The following is an 18,233-nucleotide window of genomic DNA, read 5'->3' on the forward strand; positions in this document are numbered from 1 at the left end:
GCATCCGTGGTTAGGATTTGAGTAGGTTGAGGAAGACGAAAAGGTTTTCCTTCGTTTAGAGTGCATGCCCTGGACCACCAGAGGAACTCCCTCTGAAGGCAGGGGATCAGAGGAATCAGAATATCCAGATTGTGGTAATGCTGTGACCATACACTTTTCAGATACCATTGAAGCTTTCTCATGTGAAGCCTTGCGTTTGGAATCAACAGAATGCAGGAAGCCATGTAGCCCAGAGCCTGCAGGAATTTCCTTGCAGTGAGCTGAGATAGAGTTGCCAAGGTGTTGAAAGTAGAAGCCAGCTGAGTTTGTTTTTCTGGAGTGAGGAAGGCCCTTTGTAAGGTTGTATTTAAGAGGGCTCCCAAGAATACCATTTGTTGAGAAGGGATCAAATGTGACTTTTTTATGTTCACTGAGAATCCCAGTAGGAGGAGAAGACGTTGAACAAAGTCCAGATGTTGAAGCAGAAGATCTTTGCTGTCTGCCTGAATAAGGCAGTCGTCTAAATAGGGGTAAATCTGGATCCCCTGAAGTCTGCAGTAAGCCACCACTGGTGCCAGGCACTTGGTGAAGACTCTGGGCGCAGTAGATAAACCAAAGGGCAGAACAGAGAATTGAAAGTGCCTCGAACCTGCCTTGAACCTGAGGAATTTCCTGCGTTCTTGCCTGATGGGAATATGAAAATAGGCTTCCTTTAAGTCCAATGTCACCATCCAGGCGTCCTGAGAGAGCATTGGAATTAGCTGCTGCAGAGTAAGCATCTTGAATTTTGGAATTTCCAAAAAGGTGTTTAACACAGAAAGGTCCAGAATAGGTCTCCATGAGTTTTGTTTTCTGGGAACCAGAAACAGTCTTGAATAAAACCCTTTTCCCATCTCCGAGAGTGGAACAGGCTCTATGGCTCTCATGGCCAGAAGAGCATCCACTTGAGTTAAGGCCTCTGGCCATTGATGTTTTGGCAGATCTGGCCAACCGTGAGCCCTTGGCAAAGTGTGAAAGTGGAATTTGTAACCTTCTAAAATCACGTCCAATACCCATCTGTCCTGGGTAATATGAGTCCAATTTCTGTAAAAAAGAGAGTTTTCCTCCGAGAGGGGCATCCAGGTGAAGGGGTCCTGAAGCCCAACCGAGAGAGTCATTGAGTTTGCTTTCTTTGAGATTGGGATCTGTCTTCTCCCCTTCTAGGTGAAGAAGCAGTCCATTGTCTAGATCTGTAAGAGGCCTGGCCTTGACCACGCCCTCTGGAGCGCCTATATCTTCCCCTTTGAGGCCTGTCAGACGTGGGAAAGGACCAATTTTTAGAGGGCCAATTCCTGGAAAATCTAGGAGGCTGAACTTGCAAGAAATCTTTTACAGTCTGCATAGACTTTGCCTTTTCTTCCATCTTTTTAATAACTTCCTCAGCCTTGGATCCAAAAAGAACATCATGTAGAACAGGGGCATCTAATAACTTAGCCTTAACCTGTTCAGGTAAACTTTGTTCACGAAGCCAGGCATGTCTCCTAATAACAGTACCAGAGGCAGCAGCCCTGCAAGAAGCATCCAAAGCATCAAAGCCACAATGTAAGCTATGCTTGTTCACCTGTTCAGTAGCATGCAAAACATCCTGAAGTTCCTTATCCTCTGCACAAGCAGGAAGGGAAGCAAGCTTTTGCTTTAAAACAGACAAAAGAAATTGCTGATATTTAAACATATGAAACTGGCAATTTAAAGCCCTGACAGACAGGGTAGCAGAAGTGTATACCTTTTTTCCCCACCTGTCTAAAGCACGAGAATCCTTCTCAGAGGGAATAGGATTTTTAGAAGTAGCAACCTTAGCAGCCTTAGAGTCCTGAGAAATAGTTTCAGGATCCAGAAGGGTTTTAAATAAAAATAAATGAGAGTCAGGAACCCTATAAAATCTATCAGGCTTAGAAGGAGCAGGAGGCATGGAATCAGGATTCAAATTAGCCTCAGAAAAAGCATCATCTACAATGTCCAAAACAGGAGGGATAGCTAAAGGCCTATGCTGAGGAAGAAGAAGAAATTCTCTAAGCCTTTTCTTGGAAGCAGAATACTCCTGTCCTTCCCAATGAAAATGTTCCCTCATCTCATGCAAGGTTTCCCCAAAGAAAAATCCTCAGGCGGAGAGGCCGAGGGTAAAGAGTCCTCAGCATCCGAATCCTCATAAGGAGGAAAGGAATAGTCCTGATCTGAGGAAGAAACAGAAGATACAGAAGCCTGGTCAGAGGAATCCAGAGTAACATCCTGTCGAGGCCTTTTCTCAGGAGGGGGGTGAGAACCCCTAATCATTGTAAGCAAATCTTCAGCCATCCTCAATAATTGCTTTTGTGTCCTGGGAGTGGATTCAGAAGCAGCTTGAGCTGGAACTTTAGACTTAACAGGAGTCTTTGTCTTTGCCTTTGCCTTTGAAATAGTAATGTGAGTAGGCCTGAAAACCCCCTCAGAAGCCGGTACCTGCACAGCGGTTCCGGACCCATCTGAAGGAGCGGCGTCCGAAGGTCCTGCAGCAGTTAAAATAGTTGGCCTTGATGGCTCCCCATGGGAGTCCGTATCGCCATCGGTTCAGAAGTGGCGGACGACAGGGGCTGCAAAAGCGCCTCACTGACGACAGCCGAACCGACGCTGGCTCCAGCTGCAACGAGTCCTGTTTGGACCTCGGAGGCCTGTCTTTGTCTTTGCGCTTCTTTTGAATTCCGGTAGTGTCCGACGACATTCTATAATTGAAGCGTCTGCCAAAATAATTTAAAGCCCAATCGTACCTGCGCTTGATAGTACGAGAGTTAAACCTGGCACAGAACCGACAACAAGAAACGTCGTGGTCAGGGCCTAAGCAAGGTAGACAGTAAGAGTGGAAATCTTTATGAGGTATTTGTTTCCCACGCTATACAATTATTAACTTTTTCTGACATCGGAGGAACAAGAAAAAGATTCCCAACGGGTACTTAGCTTTGAGAAGAGAAGTAAGAACTTCGGACCGACAACAACCAAATACGCTGTTCGAAAATCGCCAACCAACGACTTGCGAGCTGCTTTCCACCGCACGGCAAGAAAGACTGGAGAAGATGGCATCGGCTGAGGGCTATGTACCAAAGCGTACTGACGTCAGGGTACTAGCTTATACAGCCGACGCCGGACCCAGACTTTGGGATTCTGGCTGACCTCGGGCTGCCTGCCGGCAGGAGCACCCTACAGTTATGACTGCAACAGTGAAACACGAAGAACATCTGTAGAAGCCATGAAACCTAGAATCCTGAGATATTCCCTGGCAGATATCAAAGTCTGGTTGGAAAATGTCAGAAACTGCTGCTTGTAAAATTCCAATCTGTTGTGAGGAAAAGCCATCATGAGGGATAGATTTAGGAGCCATCCCAGAAACATTATCTCATGTGATGGAAAGAGAGTGAGATGATTTCTCTATGTTCACCTGAAATCCCTGACTGAGAATTTTTTTTTACCCAAGCCAGCGATTCTTGACAACTTGTAAAGATTCTGCAAAAATAAGGCAGTTGTCTAAATATTGAAAAATCTGAATTTCTGCAACCTGCAAATGGAGAATTTGATGGAAAGGTTTACAAAAGAAAGGTCTCAGAAGGGTTTACAGATTCCTTCTTTCTTTGGCATCAGAAAGATTCTTGAATGAAACCCTTTCCCCATCTGATATGGAGGAACATGTTCTATTACCCACTGAGATAGCATTTGAGGAAGAAGGGAATCCAACTGCTAGCTGTAGCCTTTCTGAATGATTCTCAGAACCCAAATGTTTTACGTTATCTGGTGTCACACAGGAAAGTGAGGATTTAGGTTTTGGGAAAGCTTTATCGAAATGCCAGGGTGGGCAGGGGAGAACCATGAAGGGGTACTAAATCAATCTGCTATTTTAGATTGTCCTTGGTTTTGAGAAACATCCCTTCGTTTTTGAATGTTGCTGCCATTGTTTTCTGAAATTTTGTTTGTTCATAACTTGTTTGATTATTTATTTTGTAACCTGAACTGGAAGGACAGTTTCTATTAAATTTTGACAAAAGGGTTGAAAAATCTGGTTAACACCCTGAATTAACCTTCCTCTTTCATCAAATCTTTTAAGGACCTCAGCAGAGAAAGAGACAGAGGAGCATTCAGGAGCTCAACTTTGACATACTCTGGTAAAGTAGAATAATGCACATTTTAGAGAATGTTTAGTTACTTGAGAAACAGAGGAAATTAAAGAATATGGTGAGGTGTTAATCTCTGATGAAGGAAGATCGACAATTAAACTTTCTCAAGTTGTCAAAGGAAGCCAGTAGAAACTGACAATTCACCACTCTGAAGGCTAAGGGGGAAGAAGTATAAACCTTCTTCCCAAAAAGCTATCAAGGGCTTTGTCATTCTTGTTAGATGGAATAGGGTTATCTACCATAAGATGTTTGACAGATGACGGTTTGGTCAAATAAATTACTGTAGGGTATGAAAAAAGAGAAATTTATGGTTATGGGGAACCTTATATAATTTATCAGATTTTCTGGGTGCAGGTGCCTCTATGACAGGCAAGCTGCTGGCTTCAAGGAAAGCAGGATCTAAGGCTGGCAAAATAGTGTGTGTGTGTGTGTGTGTGTGTGTGGGGGGGGGGGGTGCAGATTGAAAGAATCCATCTGTAGCAATTTAGAATATCCTTCTTGGGAATCTGGTATTTCTTTTGATTTCCACTGAAACTAACTCTTTCATTCTGGCAACAGTATCATAAAAAGAAAATTCTTCAGGTAGGGAATGTAATTATTCAAAATGCTAGCAAAGAAAAATCTTCCAATAGCATTAATCTGCCTAGATGCAGAAAAAGCTTTTGATAGTGTTGAACAACAATATTTCTTCAAGGTGCTAGAGTATATGAAACTTCCTCATTTGCTAATACTTTGGTTCATAGGTAAGTACTAGGCTATCGGCCCAAGGGCCTAAGTAAGCCTAGCCAACAAGGTTCCCTGGCTTACACCACCCAAGAAAGTTAATTTCCTGTGCTCCTGGTCCAAGTAAAGCTTACAGCCTGTTTAGCCACACCATTTTCCATTACCTAAGGGACTAGACAGGGAAATCCACTCTCCTCATTGACTTTTTACTTTATTTGTTCCACTAGGGGTTCCAAGTATAAGAATTTCCTCAATCAAAGAATATCCATGGGGCAATCTGACCCTAAAAACAGCACTGTTTGCATATATTACACTGACATTGTAAACCCAAAAAAGGTCTGCTAAAGTTGTGGCAAGATTACAGCAATTTGGGCGGGTCTCATTATACAAAATGAACATAAATATAACCCAACAGGTGGATGTAAACACAAATAAGATGCAGAAGTCTAAAGCTCAATACCTAGACAAGTAAGGACATGGAGAGATAAAATATGTGGGAATTTGATTAGCAAGGTGTGTGGAAGGTTCACAAAATAGAAGTCATGGGAAAGTGCTACAAAAACATGGGATGATACCCCGTGTTGAAAAAAGATGAACCTGAAAATAGATCAAGCAACATTAATTTCGCACTGGCATGTTTCTCCCACTTATACTTTGGTTACAACTTCTGGTAGGTGATGCAGGCAGGGAAAATAAGGAAAATAGAAGGATAGATGAGGAATTTCATATAGAAAGATAAGTAATCTAGAATGGCATGGGAGAAGCTAATATTACTGAACGATTTGTGACAACAGGCAGTGCCAGATATCAGACGTTATGATAAAGTTATTATCAGTAATATATTACATCCAGTGCCAACAGCCCTCCGACACTGCCAGATGGGAAGCTATGAGGCAGTTTTATTAGCCATAGAAAGGGGTAGTGAAAAAAAAAACATGTACTTCAGCATGTCACTACTACAGCTAGTTACCCAAGAAATATTTTCTAGCAACATACTACAACACCGGAAACAAGATATACTACCAATAGGGGTAACAAAAAGGGATGAAGCAGAAAAAACAGCAAACTGATATTGGGTAAAACTGTCAACAGAAGTCAGATATTGGCATGAATTGAAAACACTGGAGAGAGTAAAATCCTGGGAGAAGGCAAGGGAGAAATACAGCCTTCCAGAAAGGAGACAATTACAATACAAAGGGATAATAAGGTAACAAGGTCACACCTGCTGGGGGAGGCAGAAAAGAGAGTCATGGGCAGCTATCATTCAGACATTTGTCAAATTCAGAGAGGGGAAAATTGGAAGTAGGTATTTAATAAACTGGGGCATCCCAAGGCAAGGTTTCAATTGACAAGGAAAAGGAGGATTGGGAGTACTTTTAGTCAAGGAAAATATGGAGCAATGATGGAGAAAAATATTATGGATGCCAAGGGCTGCAATCAAGGCAAGAAAATTGGGATTTTCTAGTACAAACGTCTTAAAAGTTTTTTTATACACCAAACAAACTAGCCAAAATGTTTCCGGATGCAAATTTGCATTGGTGGAAGTTTCAGAAAGATGTAAGGGGGCATGGGCAGATATATTCTGGAGTTGTGAAAGCCTTAATAAGCTTTAAATTAGACATACAAAACATTCTGAGTCAACTAGAAAATCAGGACATTACTCTCACTTAGGATTATTTTTCACAGGCACTACTACAAATCTTCTTCTGACTTATCAGGGAAAAAAACTTATTTGAACTATACTACTACTACGGCTAAATAAAGCAATAAGAATACATAGCAAAAATCAAACTCTTCCCCCAGACATGAGCTACAGAGGTTGCTCCTCATAATAAAACAAAAGGAAATGCAATTGAACAGGGAGACCAATGAGGGAATATACAAAAAATTGGATATATGGCCCTGACTTAAGAATGAAAACAATAATGGGAACTAGACCCTCAACTGCTTGTCTTGCAAAATAGAGCACACAGAAGGGGGATTCCAACCAGCTTAACTAACCTAACTAAGATGACGACAGAAAAAAAAAAGGATTTTCGAAAGCTAAGGAGTATGGCCATGACAATATATAATGCTTACAGGTAACAGGACACAAAGGAGTAGTGACATACAAAATAATAGCCTGGAGTGATAGGGAAGATTTAATAGAAATTATGTAAATAAAAAGGAGTAATGTGTATGTATTTGTACCTGCCAGTTTTGGCTGAGTTCTGATGTACACATTAATAATAATACACGGTAACCAATCTTTAACAGGCCAGCTGTTGGTTTAGGAATATTAAAGCATCATGCATACTGAACAGCTAAACTAAAATTTTTGAGTGGTTCTCCCTTGCCCAAAGAGAACAGCAGAACAGCAGTAGAGGACATACCTGCCTCTCAGACTTTAGAAGTTTCCAAGCAGCAGTAGTACCAGAGGGACTGAAAGAAACAGATGAGTAGTCCAAGGAGCCTGACGTGGCCATAGCGGAGTCACTCACCAACAGCTGAGGGAAAGAGGAAGCAGGAGTCAAGGCCTATATCTCCTGTACAACTTTTTTCTTCTTAGGGATTGGGGAGGGAATGACCAAGGAGCCAGGACCCAGGTCCATCTCTTAACTGAAAAAAGTATCTGACAAGCCGGTAGCAAAGCCTTGGTATCTTGTTCTTCCCTGATGACTAAAAAGATAAAGTCTGAGGTAACTTTTTTAGCAAAAACCCACAAACACAATGACAGAAACCTTTCCTCACAAAAATGTCAAAAAATGGAAGGTAGCCCCCAACAAGATACTTACCTGCTTAGTTCTAAAGAACTGTTAGCTGACCATCGATTCCTTGACGCCACAGCAGAGAGTGCTCTTGGGCAGCAAGAAAGTTCTTATGAGTTCGGCACCCTAACAACTCTCTTTATACTGCTCTCCTCCAGTTCTTTAACAATTAGGGGAAATGGAAGGTGTCCTAAAGCTCTGAAAGCTGCTCAGTTGTCCTGTCCTTGACAGGATATGTCATCTTGGTTATCTAATCCTTGCCAGAAGACATCCTAAATAGTTTAGGCAACTTCCACAGTGATCTAATGATGAACACAAAGTATTACAACTATTAGAAACTGTGAATGCCCACTAGTTTTGTTTTATATGTAACACAATCTTTATCAATTTATTAAGCAACTCCTTTATCTCCACTTTCTCCTTTTGTGTATAAACCTGTAAATGATTTGTGTGTTACTTTATCTGCTTTTCCTGAAAAAAATACTGCTAAATGTGATAACCTGCAGCATTACACAGTGTAAATAAAACTGAATGGCAGATCACATACTTGATTTGCAGAGCACACAGGGAAATCTTCAACTGGAGGTATTAAGCCCTGGGCAATCAACTGCCCATATGAAGGAGGTGCTTCTCTTCTCAGGAGTTCAGCTTCGACTCGGGACAACTGAGTTTCAAATGATCTACAATGAGACAAACACAGAATAGCTTTCAGAATGAGTGCAGGTGTTATTTTATTCTCCTACTGTATAACATGGCTATCAAAAATAGTTTAGTATAAAGGCAACAAACCACACAAACAACAAATGGTTTTACAAACTAGATGGTAAAGAAAATAATATGGCAGGCAAGAGAGGGACCAAGAGCTGGTATATTAGGCAAAACAGCAGTACATTCAGTGTTGTAGAACTGAAAAGTGAAAAGGAGCCTTTCATGGCAAGGCACTGGTCATACTCACTCAAGTACATTATGTGAGCATCCACAAACTACATTAGTGAAAGGTTAAGCAGGACAAATCAAAATATAAAGCAATACAAATTAAAAAGGATTAGAGAGCATGGGAGACTTCAGAGTACAAGCTATTGTACAAACAGTGTAAACCCCTTATATACTGTAGCTCGGAAAAGCATGCAGGAAAGTGCAAATGTGCTTTCTGTCTGGCCTCAGCTTGACTTCTTTTAAACACAAGTTATACATCATACATACTCTTTGGTCTGGACATCAGGTCTGTAAATGCACAGCTGGATTCAGTAGAGTGACAGAGAACTGTACTCAGTTGTTATGCATGTATATACACATAAACAAAACACTATGTTGAAACATATACATGCACATACATTTTAGGTGTGTACTTCATTTTAGGTCTGTACTGATACTACTTACCTCCTTTCAAACATTCTTAGGGAGTACAGTTTGCAGGTACAGCCCAGTGCAATGACGAGAAGTAATCCACAAATGAGACTTCCAATAACTGCTGCGGTTATGACTCTGGTAGGAACAACCACTGGACAGTTCTCTTCATCACTTCCATCTCCACAGTCATCTTGGGAATCACAAACCCAACTTTCAAACACACAGCGGTTATTTCTACAATGGAAGTTGCCTGGCTGACAGAAAAAGCAGTTCTTCTCATCAGAACCATTTGGGCAGTGATTCTGATAGTTACAGCGGTCTGAATGGGGATAACAGACTCCGTTTCTTGAGCAGGGGAATTCATCTTTCTGGCACACACTGCAGTTAGTCTCGTCCCGTCCATTTGGACAGTGCCAGTAGCCATCACAACGTTGCTGCTCAGTATAGCAACCCCAATTACCCCCGCATGGAATCTCCCAAGGTAAACAAAACCCATCAACTTGGTACGTAGCATTAAATCCCCTGGCAGCATTTACTTTGTCAGCAAAAAAGTGTATCCTCAGCTGCCCAGAGGATGATACAATTGTAATTGGGGAACGTGAATCAATAGCTGTCAAAACACGCAAAATCTTATGGGGATTTTCTTCAAGCCCATCATACACCTCAACATAGTCTCCATAACCTGTACCATCGAGTTTAAAGTCAGTAAATCGTAAAATCACTTTACGGTGATCGCCAGTATCTATAAACCAGGTACAGTTGCTGCCTGGTGGATAAAAATCTGGATAATTAGGAGAGTTAAAGGTACCATAAAAATATTTCAGCCACTGTCCACATGTAGGTACTTCACAGTCTATTTCATCACCCAGGTCAAGGCAGTCAATGTTTCCATCGCATTTAAGGGCTTTGGGGAGACATGTGTAGACTTTGGTTATTCGAGAAAGACACTGGAATTGGTCATATGGACATGTCTGATAAGGAAAAGCAGTTGGCAAGTTAGATTTCTGGCAGAGCTCCTCATCTGAGTCGTCACCACATTCATCCATACCATTGCAACTCCAGGATGCTGGGATACATTTTCCATTGGCACAGTGAAACTGGTCCCAGTCACATCTCGGTTCTTCTGCTTTCCCTGAAATATATTAATAGATGTGTAATGCTACTGTTTCAAATTCAGCATCAACATGCTCATGTCTTTAGTGTATTTTCTTAACAAAATAAAGACACAGAGAGAAGTGTAGAAAACATCTGAAATATAAATAAATCACAACCTGAGAAGTGTTATTTGTTCTTAATGGTATTAGAGTTTGAAGTTTTGCTGTTAACTTTTACTGCAGAAGTTATTTTTTTATTTTAATAAATCAGTCTGGGTACTAAACTGAGTGAATTCATTTGGCCTGGAACTTGTGGTGTGAAATCACAACATTTGTTTAATACAATTATGTTTGTAAATAAACGGTGGAAAATCACCCGCTGGCTGGACTTGCTACTGTTCTCCTGACAAACACAAAAGACAGAAATAATCAACAGAAAATTATAAAGAAAATGCCATGAATTAAAGCTATCTAGTTGTTTTTTCTGATGTATACTTCTCCTTTAGGTCTGTCAGTGGACTGCACAAGATGTGCGACTATTACAAAGCAACCACATGTTGTGTGACTGCTGTAAAGCAAACTTAACATTTTACATACAACTGTTTCTTCATAGTAAAGGTCAATAAATGTATAAAAATAATGATGAGATGAGACTGGGAACACAACCAAAATACAATTATGGAGACATTCGCTATAAAAGGATATTTTCAAGACTGGCTCTTACAGCACATTCTTACGAACTGGAAGTTGTGCTGGCACATACTACAGAGTCTGACTTGGTCTTCAAACAGCCAAGCAATTCAGACTGCTCTAGACCAATATCAACACAGCAAAGTTGGTGGTATTTATTTATCTGTCTATGTTGACTGAGAAAGTAATTCAAAGGAGGCCAGGGAGAAAAGCTCAATCACAGTACATTTATAATAAGTGAATTTTAGACAGTTCTCAGAAAAAAAAATAAAACAAGACAAGTACATATAGTAAAGTATTTACATCAACATTTATAAGTCTATGCAGTTGTGGTAGCTCCAAAATCTTGCAGGAAGTAAACAGATTTATACTGTAGAAGGGAAAATGCTGTAAAGAAGTTTAGTGTTCTTGCATTTCAGCACAGAAAGCTCTGTAAAGAGTTCAAGAGATATAATGAAGTAAGTTATTATGAAGGAGAGGAAATAATTAGTATTGTACAGGTGAATAGTGGTAATATAATTTGAGTGAGAGAGCCAAGCAAATGATTAGTTCTATCTAAGCTGCCTGTTCCAGACTGGTGTATCTGTAAGGTTTTTACATAGGTATACAGAGAATGCATTAGAGGGGTACAGCAGTGGATGTGGGCAGCTACAAAAAGAGAAAGATGAGAAGTAGTGTTTAAGAGGTGGATAAGGGAGGTGTACTGATTCAAATGTTAGCGATAAAGTAATTAAAAAAATATGTTTTCACTAGAGGTCTCCACCTGATAATGAACGAGCATGACCAAGATTAAGTAAGGTATTGTTGGAGCTGGATTTTATAGCTCAGTAACTTTGTTATTCACTTTTACTTGTGTAGGGATTGTGTTCCAGAGAAGCAAAAAAAAAACTTTTTTAGCATTTTTAGAACATAGATTCTTCAATGTCTTAGAATATAGTTTCCTGTATGTATTTGTGCTTTTAGGTATTGACACCCTGTCCATAGGTATTGACATTTTTGTTTCAGACACTGGCATCTCTCGGTGCTGTGATAGCAGTCTGTTGTTATTTTTGTATTAATTTTTTGCTTCTATTACACCTAGGTTTACACTTCAAACATATATTTAAAGCTACGTTTTCCTACATTTACGCTTTTCATTCAGTATTTCTGTACTTCATGTTAGAGTACAGTTTTACATTTTGTTTTTTTCTAAAATTAATGTTTTAAATTGAAGTTTTAAATGAATGATCACACTTTGCTAACATAAGCTTTTTAACATAAGAAAAAGGTTTTTGATGCAGAACACTTAATTATTTAACTTGGTATTTAATTAGTTAATTGAATAGCAGCTTAATTTAATTATTGTGGTTTGCTTTGGCGCCTTTTTCATTTTAAAACTGTGTATGAAGTTTTCTTCTTTTGTCTGATGAAGACTTCCACAGGTGGAAGACGAAAAGCGCTTCACATTAAACGTTTTTTGGAGTTATTCCAGCCAGATCGGAGCCTGTGCTGGCTCAAAAGGAGGTAGAGTGAGCTTTTCCAATAAAAAGTTAAGGTCCCAGGCTGGAGTAGGGGCTCTCCTGGGTGGTCTTAAGTTTTTGGCCCTTCTGAGGAATTGTTTTAGAAGGGGGTGAGAGAAGAGGGGTGGCTCAGTATTATAATGCGCTGAAATGGCTGAGGCATGAATTTTAATTGATGAGAAGGAAAGGCCCTTGTGGAGCATCTCTGTTAAATATTGAAGAATATGCACAGTTGTGCCCATCCCCTGAGTCTGGCTTCAGGAACAGTATCTTTTCCACTTTTCAGCATAGGATTTTCTAGTACTAGGCCTCCAGAATGACATCTAGCACCTGCTTACTGAGGGATGTTATTGGAGAGTTCAGGGAATTAGCCAGGCTGCAAGGTTTAGGGTTTGAAGCTGGGGGTGCAGAATCTGGCCCTCCTGCTGGGACAGCAGGGAAGGGGTCTGAGGCAGGTGCCATGGTTCCAGCAGTGACATACTGCACAAGAGGGAGTACCAGTGCTGGCATGGCCAGTCTGGTGTAGTCAGTATTGTCCTTGGTTTGTCCTGTTTGATCTTTAGAAGAACTTTCAAGAAGAGAGTCAGAGGGGGAAAGGCATAGACTGAGAGGCTTTCCCAGGCAAAGGACAGGGCATCCACTTTCCAAGCTTGACTGTGAGAAGTCCTTGTGCAGAATTTGTCCAATTGGTAGTTCTGAGGGGAGGCAAACAGGTCTATCTCTGGGTTCCCCCATTTGTTTCTCAAAATGTTGAATATCTTTGGTTCCAGTTTCCACTCGTGTGGGTCCATGAGATTTCTGCTTAGGTTGTCTGCCAGTGAATTTAGCTTGCCTGTCAGGAATTGAGCTTGTAGGTGCACTTGGTAGCTCAAGGCTGTGTTCCACAGAGCCATGGCTAGTCTGCAGAGAGGATACGAGTGTGTTCCCCCCTGCTTGTTTATGTACCACATAACAGTGGTGTTGTCTGTCTTTACCAATAATTGTCCTGGAAGAATGTGGTCTTTGAAGGCTGTCAAGGAATTCTGTACAGCTAACATTTCTTTTTGACTGATATGCAGGTGCATTTGACTCGGGTTCCATTTGCCCTGAATGCACTGCCCTGCCAAGTGAGCCCCCCATGCATAGCCTGATGCGTCTGTTGCTAGGGTTTGGGTGGCAGTGGGTAGAGTGAAAGGCAATCCCTTGTTGTGGTAACAGGCCTCTGCCCACCAAAGGAACTCTGTCTCTATACAAGGAATGATAGGAATCATTGATTCCAGGTCCTGAGAATGTTGGCACCATAGGCTTTTTAGATACCATTGCAGTTTCCTCATATGCAGTCTAGCATATGGAATTAGTAGAATGCAAGAGGTCATGAACCCCAGGGCTTGCAGGATTTTCCTTGCAGATAGCTGGGTCTTTGTGGCCAGTAGTTTGAAGTAGGCTGTCAAATAAACTTGTTTCTCTGGCGTGAGGTAAGCCATCTAGGAAGTTGTATTCAAGCTTGCTCCCAGGAATACAATTTGTTGGCAGGGTACTAGATGAGACTTCTTTCCGTTTATGGTGTACCCCAGTGAGGTTAGACGTTTCTTTACAAATGCCAGATGATTTAGTAGCATGTCCTGGCTTTCTGTCTGAATTAGACAATCGTCCAGGTATGGGTATATGTGAATATTTCTTTGCCGCAAAATGCAATGACTGGAGCTAGGCACTTAGTGAATACCCTGGGCACAGTAGATAAGCCAAAGGGAAGTGTAGAGAACTGATACTGCATGTAACCTGCTCTGAAGTGTAGGTATTTCCTGCAAGATTCCCTTAATGGAATGTGCAGGTAAGCTTCCTTTAAGTCTAAGGTTGCCAACCAGGCATCTTTGCCTAACACAGGAAGCAGCTGATGAAGTGTTAGCATTTTGAATTTTGGGATTACCAAAAAGGTGTTTAGAATAGAGAGATCCAGGATAGGACACCAGGAGCTGTCTTTTCTGGGTACCAGGAAGAGTCTTGAGTAAAAACCTTGTCCCCTTTCTTCTGCTGGGACAGGTTGAATAGTCCTGATACTTAGAAGAGAGAGAACCTGCTGTTGAGCCTCTGCCTACTGATTTGGGGATAGGTCTGGCCAACCGTTTGGGGATGGTAAGGTGTGGAAATGGAATCTGTATCCTTGGGAAACTATATTTAAAACCCATTTGTCCTGGGTAATGAGTTCCCAGTTTTTTGCATGCAGGGCGATCTTTCCCCCTAAGGGAGCAGGCAGTTGAACAGGGCTTGGAAGATTTAAGGTTAAGTCATTGTGATACTTTTCCATAGGGGGGTGTCTTACTACTTCCAGCTTTGGAAGTGGGAGCCCCCCCCCACTGCTTAGGCCTGTGAGTACCTTGACACTGTAGCCTAGGTGGTCTGCTGCTCATGGGTTTGGATTGAGAAGGCCTGGAAGAGACAGGAAAGGACCAATTCTTAGAAGGCCAAAGCCTACTAAATCTGGGAGGCTGTACTTGCAGGAAATCTTTAACAGTTTGCATAGATTTGGCTTTTTCCTCCATCTTTTTAAGGACTTCTTCTGCTTTGTTGCCAAACAGGCAGTCTTGGTTTAAGGGAACATCCAGTAATTTAGCTTTAACACCATCTGGCAAATTTTGCTGCTTAAGCCAAGTATGCCTTCTAAGAACAGACCCAGTGACAGCAGCCCTGCAAGATGCTTCTAAAGAGTCAAAACCACATTGCAAAGTATGTTTACCAACTTGTTCAGCAGAATACATTAAATCCTGTAATTCTTTACTTTCAGCACAGTCAGGAATCAACATCATTTTCTGTTTAAGCAATCCAATAATATGCTGCTGATACTTTAACATATGAAACTGGCAGTTTAAGATCCTAATGGCCAAAGAAGCAGAAGTGTATACCTTCTTACCCCATCTGTCCAAGGCCCTGGAATCTCTATCAGAGGGGGTAGGGTTTTTGGCAGTAGTAGCCTTAATGCCTTTAGGTCCCTGGGAAATGGTCTATGGGTCCACAGTATGATTCTTGAAGAGGAACTTGTGAGAGTCAGGTACTCTGTAATACAAGTCAGGTTTCTCGGGAGCCGGAGGTAAAGTGTCTGGGGTCAGGCTAGATTCTAAGAAGGTATCATCTACAATGTCCAGGACAGGAGGGATAGCTAAAGGCCTGTGTTGAGGTAGGAGTAAGAATTCCCTAAGCCTCTTTTTGGAGTCAGAGTAATCCTGGCTTTCCCAGCGGAAATGCTTCCTAAGAGTGTGCAAGGTTTCACCAAAAGAAAAATCTTCTGGAGGGGAAGCAGAGGGAATGGAGTCCTCTGCATCAGAATCCCCATAGGTAGAGATAAGGGCAAATCCTGGTAATCAGAAAAAAAAGAAATTTCAGAATCCTGATCAGAAGAATCAGAAGGAAAATTAGTTCTAGGTCTCTTAGAGGGTGAAGGCTGGCTTCCCCTAATTAAAGTAATAAGGTCTTCAGTCATTCTTATCATTTGTTTTTTAGGCATATGGGCCTGACCATGTGGTTTGGACATCAGTTTTCTAGGCATGGGTCAAATTTTAGGCCTTGAAGAAGAAGACGGCGTCGGTTTGAAATGCAAGTCAGTAGGCCTGAATACACCCTCAAAAGCCGGTGCCTGCACAGCAGCTCCGGATCCATCCAAAGTATAGACATCCGCAGGTTCTATGGTCGAAGAAGCATCTCGCGGCATACCGGACTCCGAATGGGTCTCAGTAGAGCCCTGCGAATCTGAAGTAGCGGGTATCAGGGGCTGCGAAAGCATCTCACCGAGTACCGGCGAACTGGCGACTAGTTTAACGGAAGCGTCGTCGGCGTCGGCAGCTTTGGACCTATGCGGTCTGTCTCTGTCTTTATCTTTACGTTTTTTTGGAATGTCGGTAGTTGGATGGCTTACCGAAACCATTTCTGGATAATTAAACAGAGTACCGATAAATTGATGCAAAAATGAACCGATGACGAATAAGGCACAAAACCGACAGCGAGGGACATTGTGGTCTGGGCCTAAGCAAGGAATGCAGAATGAATGAAAATCTTTATGAGGTATTTGCTTTCCACAGGTAATACAATTGTTAACTTTTACTGACATCGGTTTAGAGCAAGAAAAAGGATCCCCAACGGAGTACTTAGCTTTTTTAAAGACTTCAGTTCTGAAACTCGAAAATGAAAATTTCAGGAGTCGGCCGACTGGCACTTGTGAACTGCTTCTGTTTTGGGCACTGCGTGGCAAGAAAGACTGATGTAATGGAGTCGCTGCATGCTTTATACCCCTGATGATCTGACGTCATGGAAGAACAAACATTATCCGACTCAAGACCCAAGACTTTGATATTCAGACTGGCTGAGGGCTACCTGCAGGCAGATAACCCAGATGTAATGACTGCAACAATGAAACACGAAGAACATCTGTGGTGCCATTCTTCCTCTATTTCCCTTCACTGGAGTGTGGGTTTGTGCAGCGGTTTAACTTGCTGGTTTGTCACTGGTATCTCTTGTTATATGAAACTCCTACTAAAGTGCAGTTCCTTGTGGTCTCTCTGCTGCCATCACTAACTCTGTTACTGGACAGTGGTCCAAAGCTGCTGCTTCACCTACAGGGAGGACTCTTATGACCAAACTGAACAGTAAATAAGAAATGTGAAAGGTGAAGACAGCCTGACAGACAATGGTAAAAACAAAAACTGATGCTTCTTGGCATTATTCTGAATGATGACTTTGTGTTTAGCAGATTTGGGACATGATAAATTCATGCTAGGAATAAAGACACAACCTAACCTCACTCAAGTATAGTTTTATTTAGCTCTGTCAAGAATTTAGGCTTACAAAGCACTCTTTCCATGATGACTAACAGAAAACTGTAGGTCATCTGACAAATACCAGAACACAACATGTGCCAAGGAAGACTTACATAACACTTTCACAGGCTATCTTTAAAACAAGCATACTTCTAGGTATAAGTGTTTGGAATACTAGTACAGCCACAACAGTTGTAAAAAAAAAGTTAAACTACAAGTTCTATAGTATGTTTTAATATTTAGCTGTTCAACATTTTTTTCTCCATGCAAGTACCAGAAATTTCCAGAATATAACAAAACAGCTTCTGCTTCTAAAAAGCAGCTTAGGTGTGGAAGTGCAGATGTACATTATGTGGTTCCAACTGCTACCACAACTAGAATAGTACAAAACATGAGCTTATTTTTCTGTGACATAACTGGGAATAAACTATAGGGTACATACATGTAACACAAAATGAAAGCTGCCATGTTTAAATCTCAGTACCATCAATGAACCACACTACCGTGGTTGCCAAAAATGCTGTCTTTTGCTACACTAACAGTTTGCTGATGGAACCCAGAGAATATACTGAACAATTTTTTTTGTTTATTTCTGTTTATTTAAACAAAAACATTCAATATGGTTGGGGTGCCACAGTTGTGCAGCAGTTAGAGTTGTCGCTTCACAGCAAGTGGTTCTCTGGTTAGATTCTCAGCTTGGGTGCCTTCTGTGTAGGGTCTGCATGTCCTCCCCGTGGTCACGTGGGTTTCCTCTGGGTGCTCTGGTTTCCTCCCACATTCCAAAGACATGCAGTAGGTGGATTGGACATTCTAAACTGGCTGTAAGTGTGAGTGTGTGTGCAAGTGAGTGGCACAGATGAACTACTGTGCCAGAGGTAGCCAACCTATGGTCTAAACCTTGCCTTGAGATGATTGTCACTGTTGAAGTTGACACCCTGATCATATGTGCAAAATGGGGAAAAAGGAGTTGAGGATGAATGGATTCAATATGATGGTTATCACAATGCTATACATCATTCATTTCTAAAATCTGCACCATCAAGTTCATGTTTTACACAGAGTCTGTTAGGGAAAAGAAAAACCTTATAAAATTACATCCAGTTTCAACTAAATCTAATCTTAGTAGGCTATCTGATCTCAGCTTAAGCAACATTGAAGCTGATAATATCCTTAACTATTATATGACACATAC

The 18,233-nt window shown here is 41.4% G+C and overlaps 1 protein-coding gene across 1 annotated transcript in view; it reads right to left on the bottom strand.

The window, feature by feature from the left end:
• The window catches only part of LRP12 (LDL receptor related protein 12), a 357,681-nt gene that overhangs the window by 93,058 nt on the left and 246,390 nt on the right, over positions 1–18,233 (bottom strand). Inside the window, exons 5-6 of the mRNA XM_044065692.1 lie at positions 9,005–10,106; positions 8,172–8,304 (exon numbers count right to left, since the gene is read on the bottom strand). Coding sequence (XP_043921627.1) covers positions 8,172–8,304; positions 9,005–10,106 — 1,235 coding nt within the window. The remainder of the gene's footprint in view (positions 1–8,171; positions 8,305–9,004; positions 10,107–18,233) is intronic.

Source organism: Protopterus annectens, chromosome 3.part0 (assembly GCF_019279795.1).
Source record: "Protopterus annectens isolate FY-2018-M chromosome 3.part0, PAN1.0, whole genome shotgun sequence".
NCBI classification, from domain to species: Eukaryota; Metazoa; Chordata; order Ceratodontiformes; family Protopteridae; genus Protopterus; species Protopterus annectens.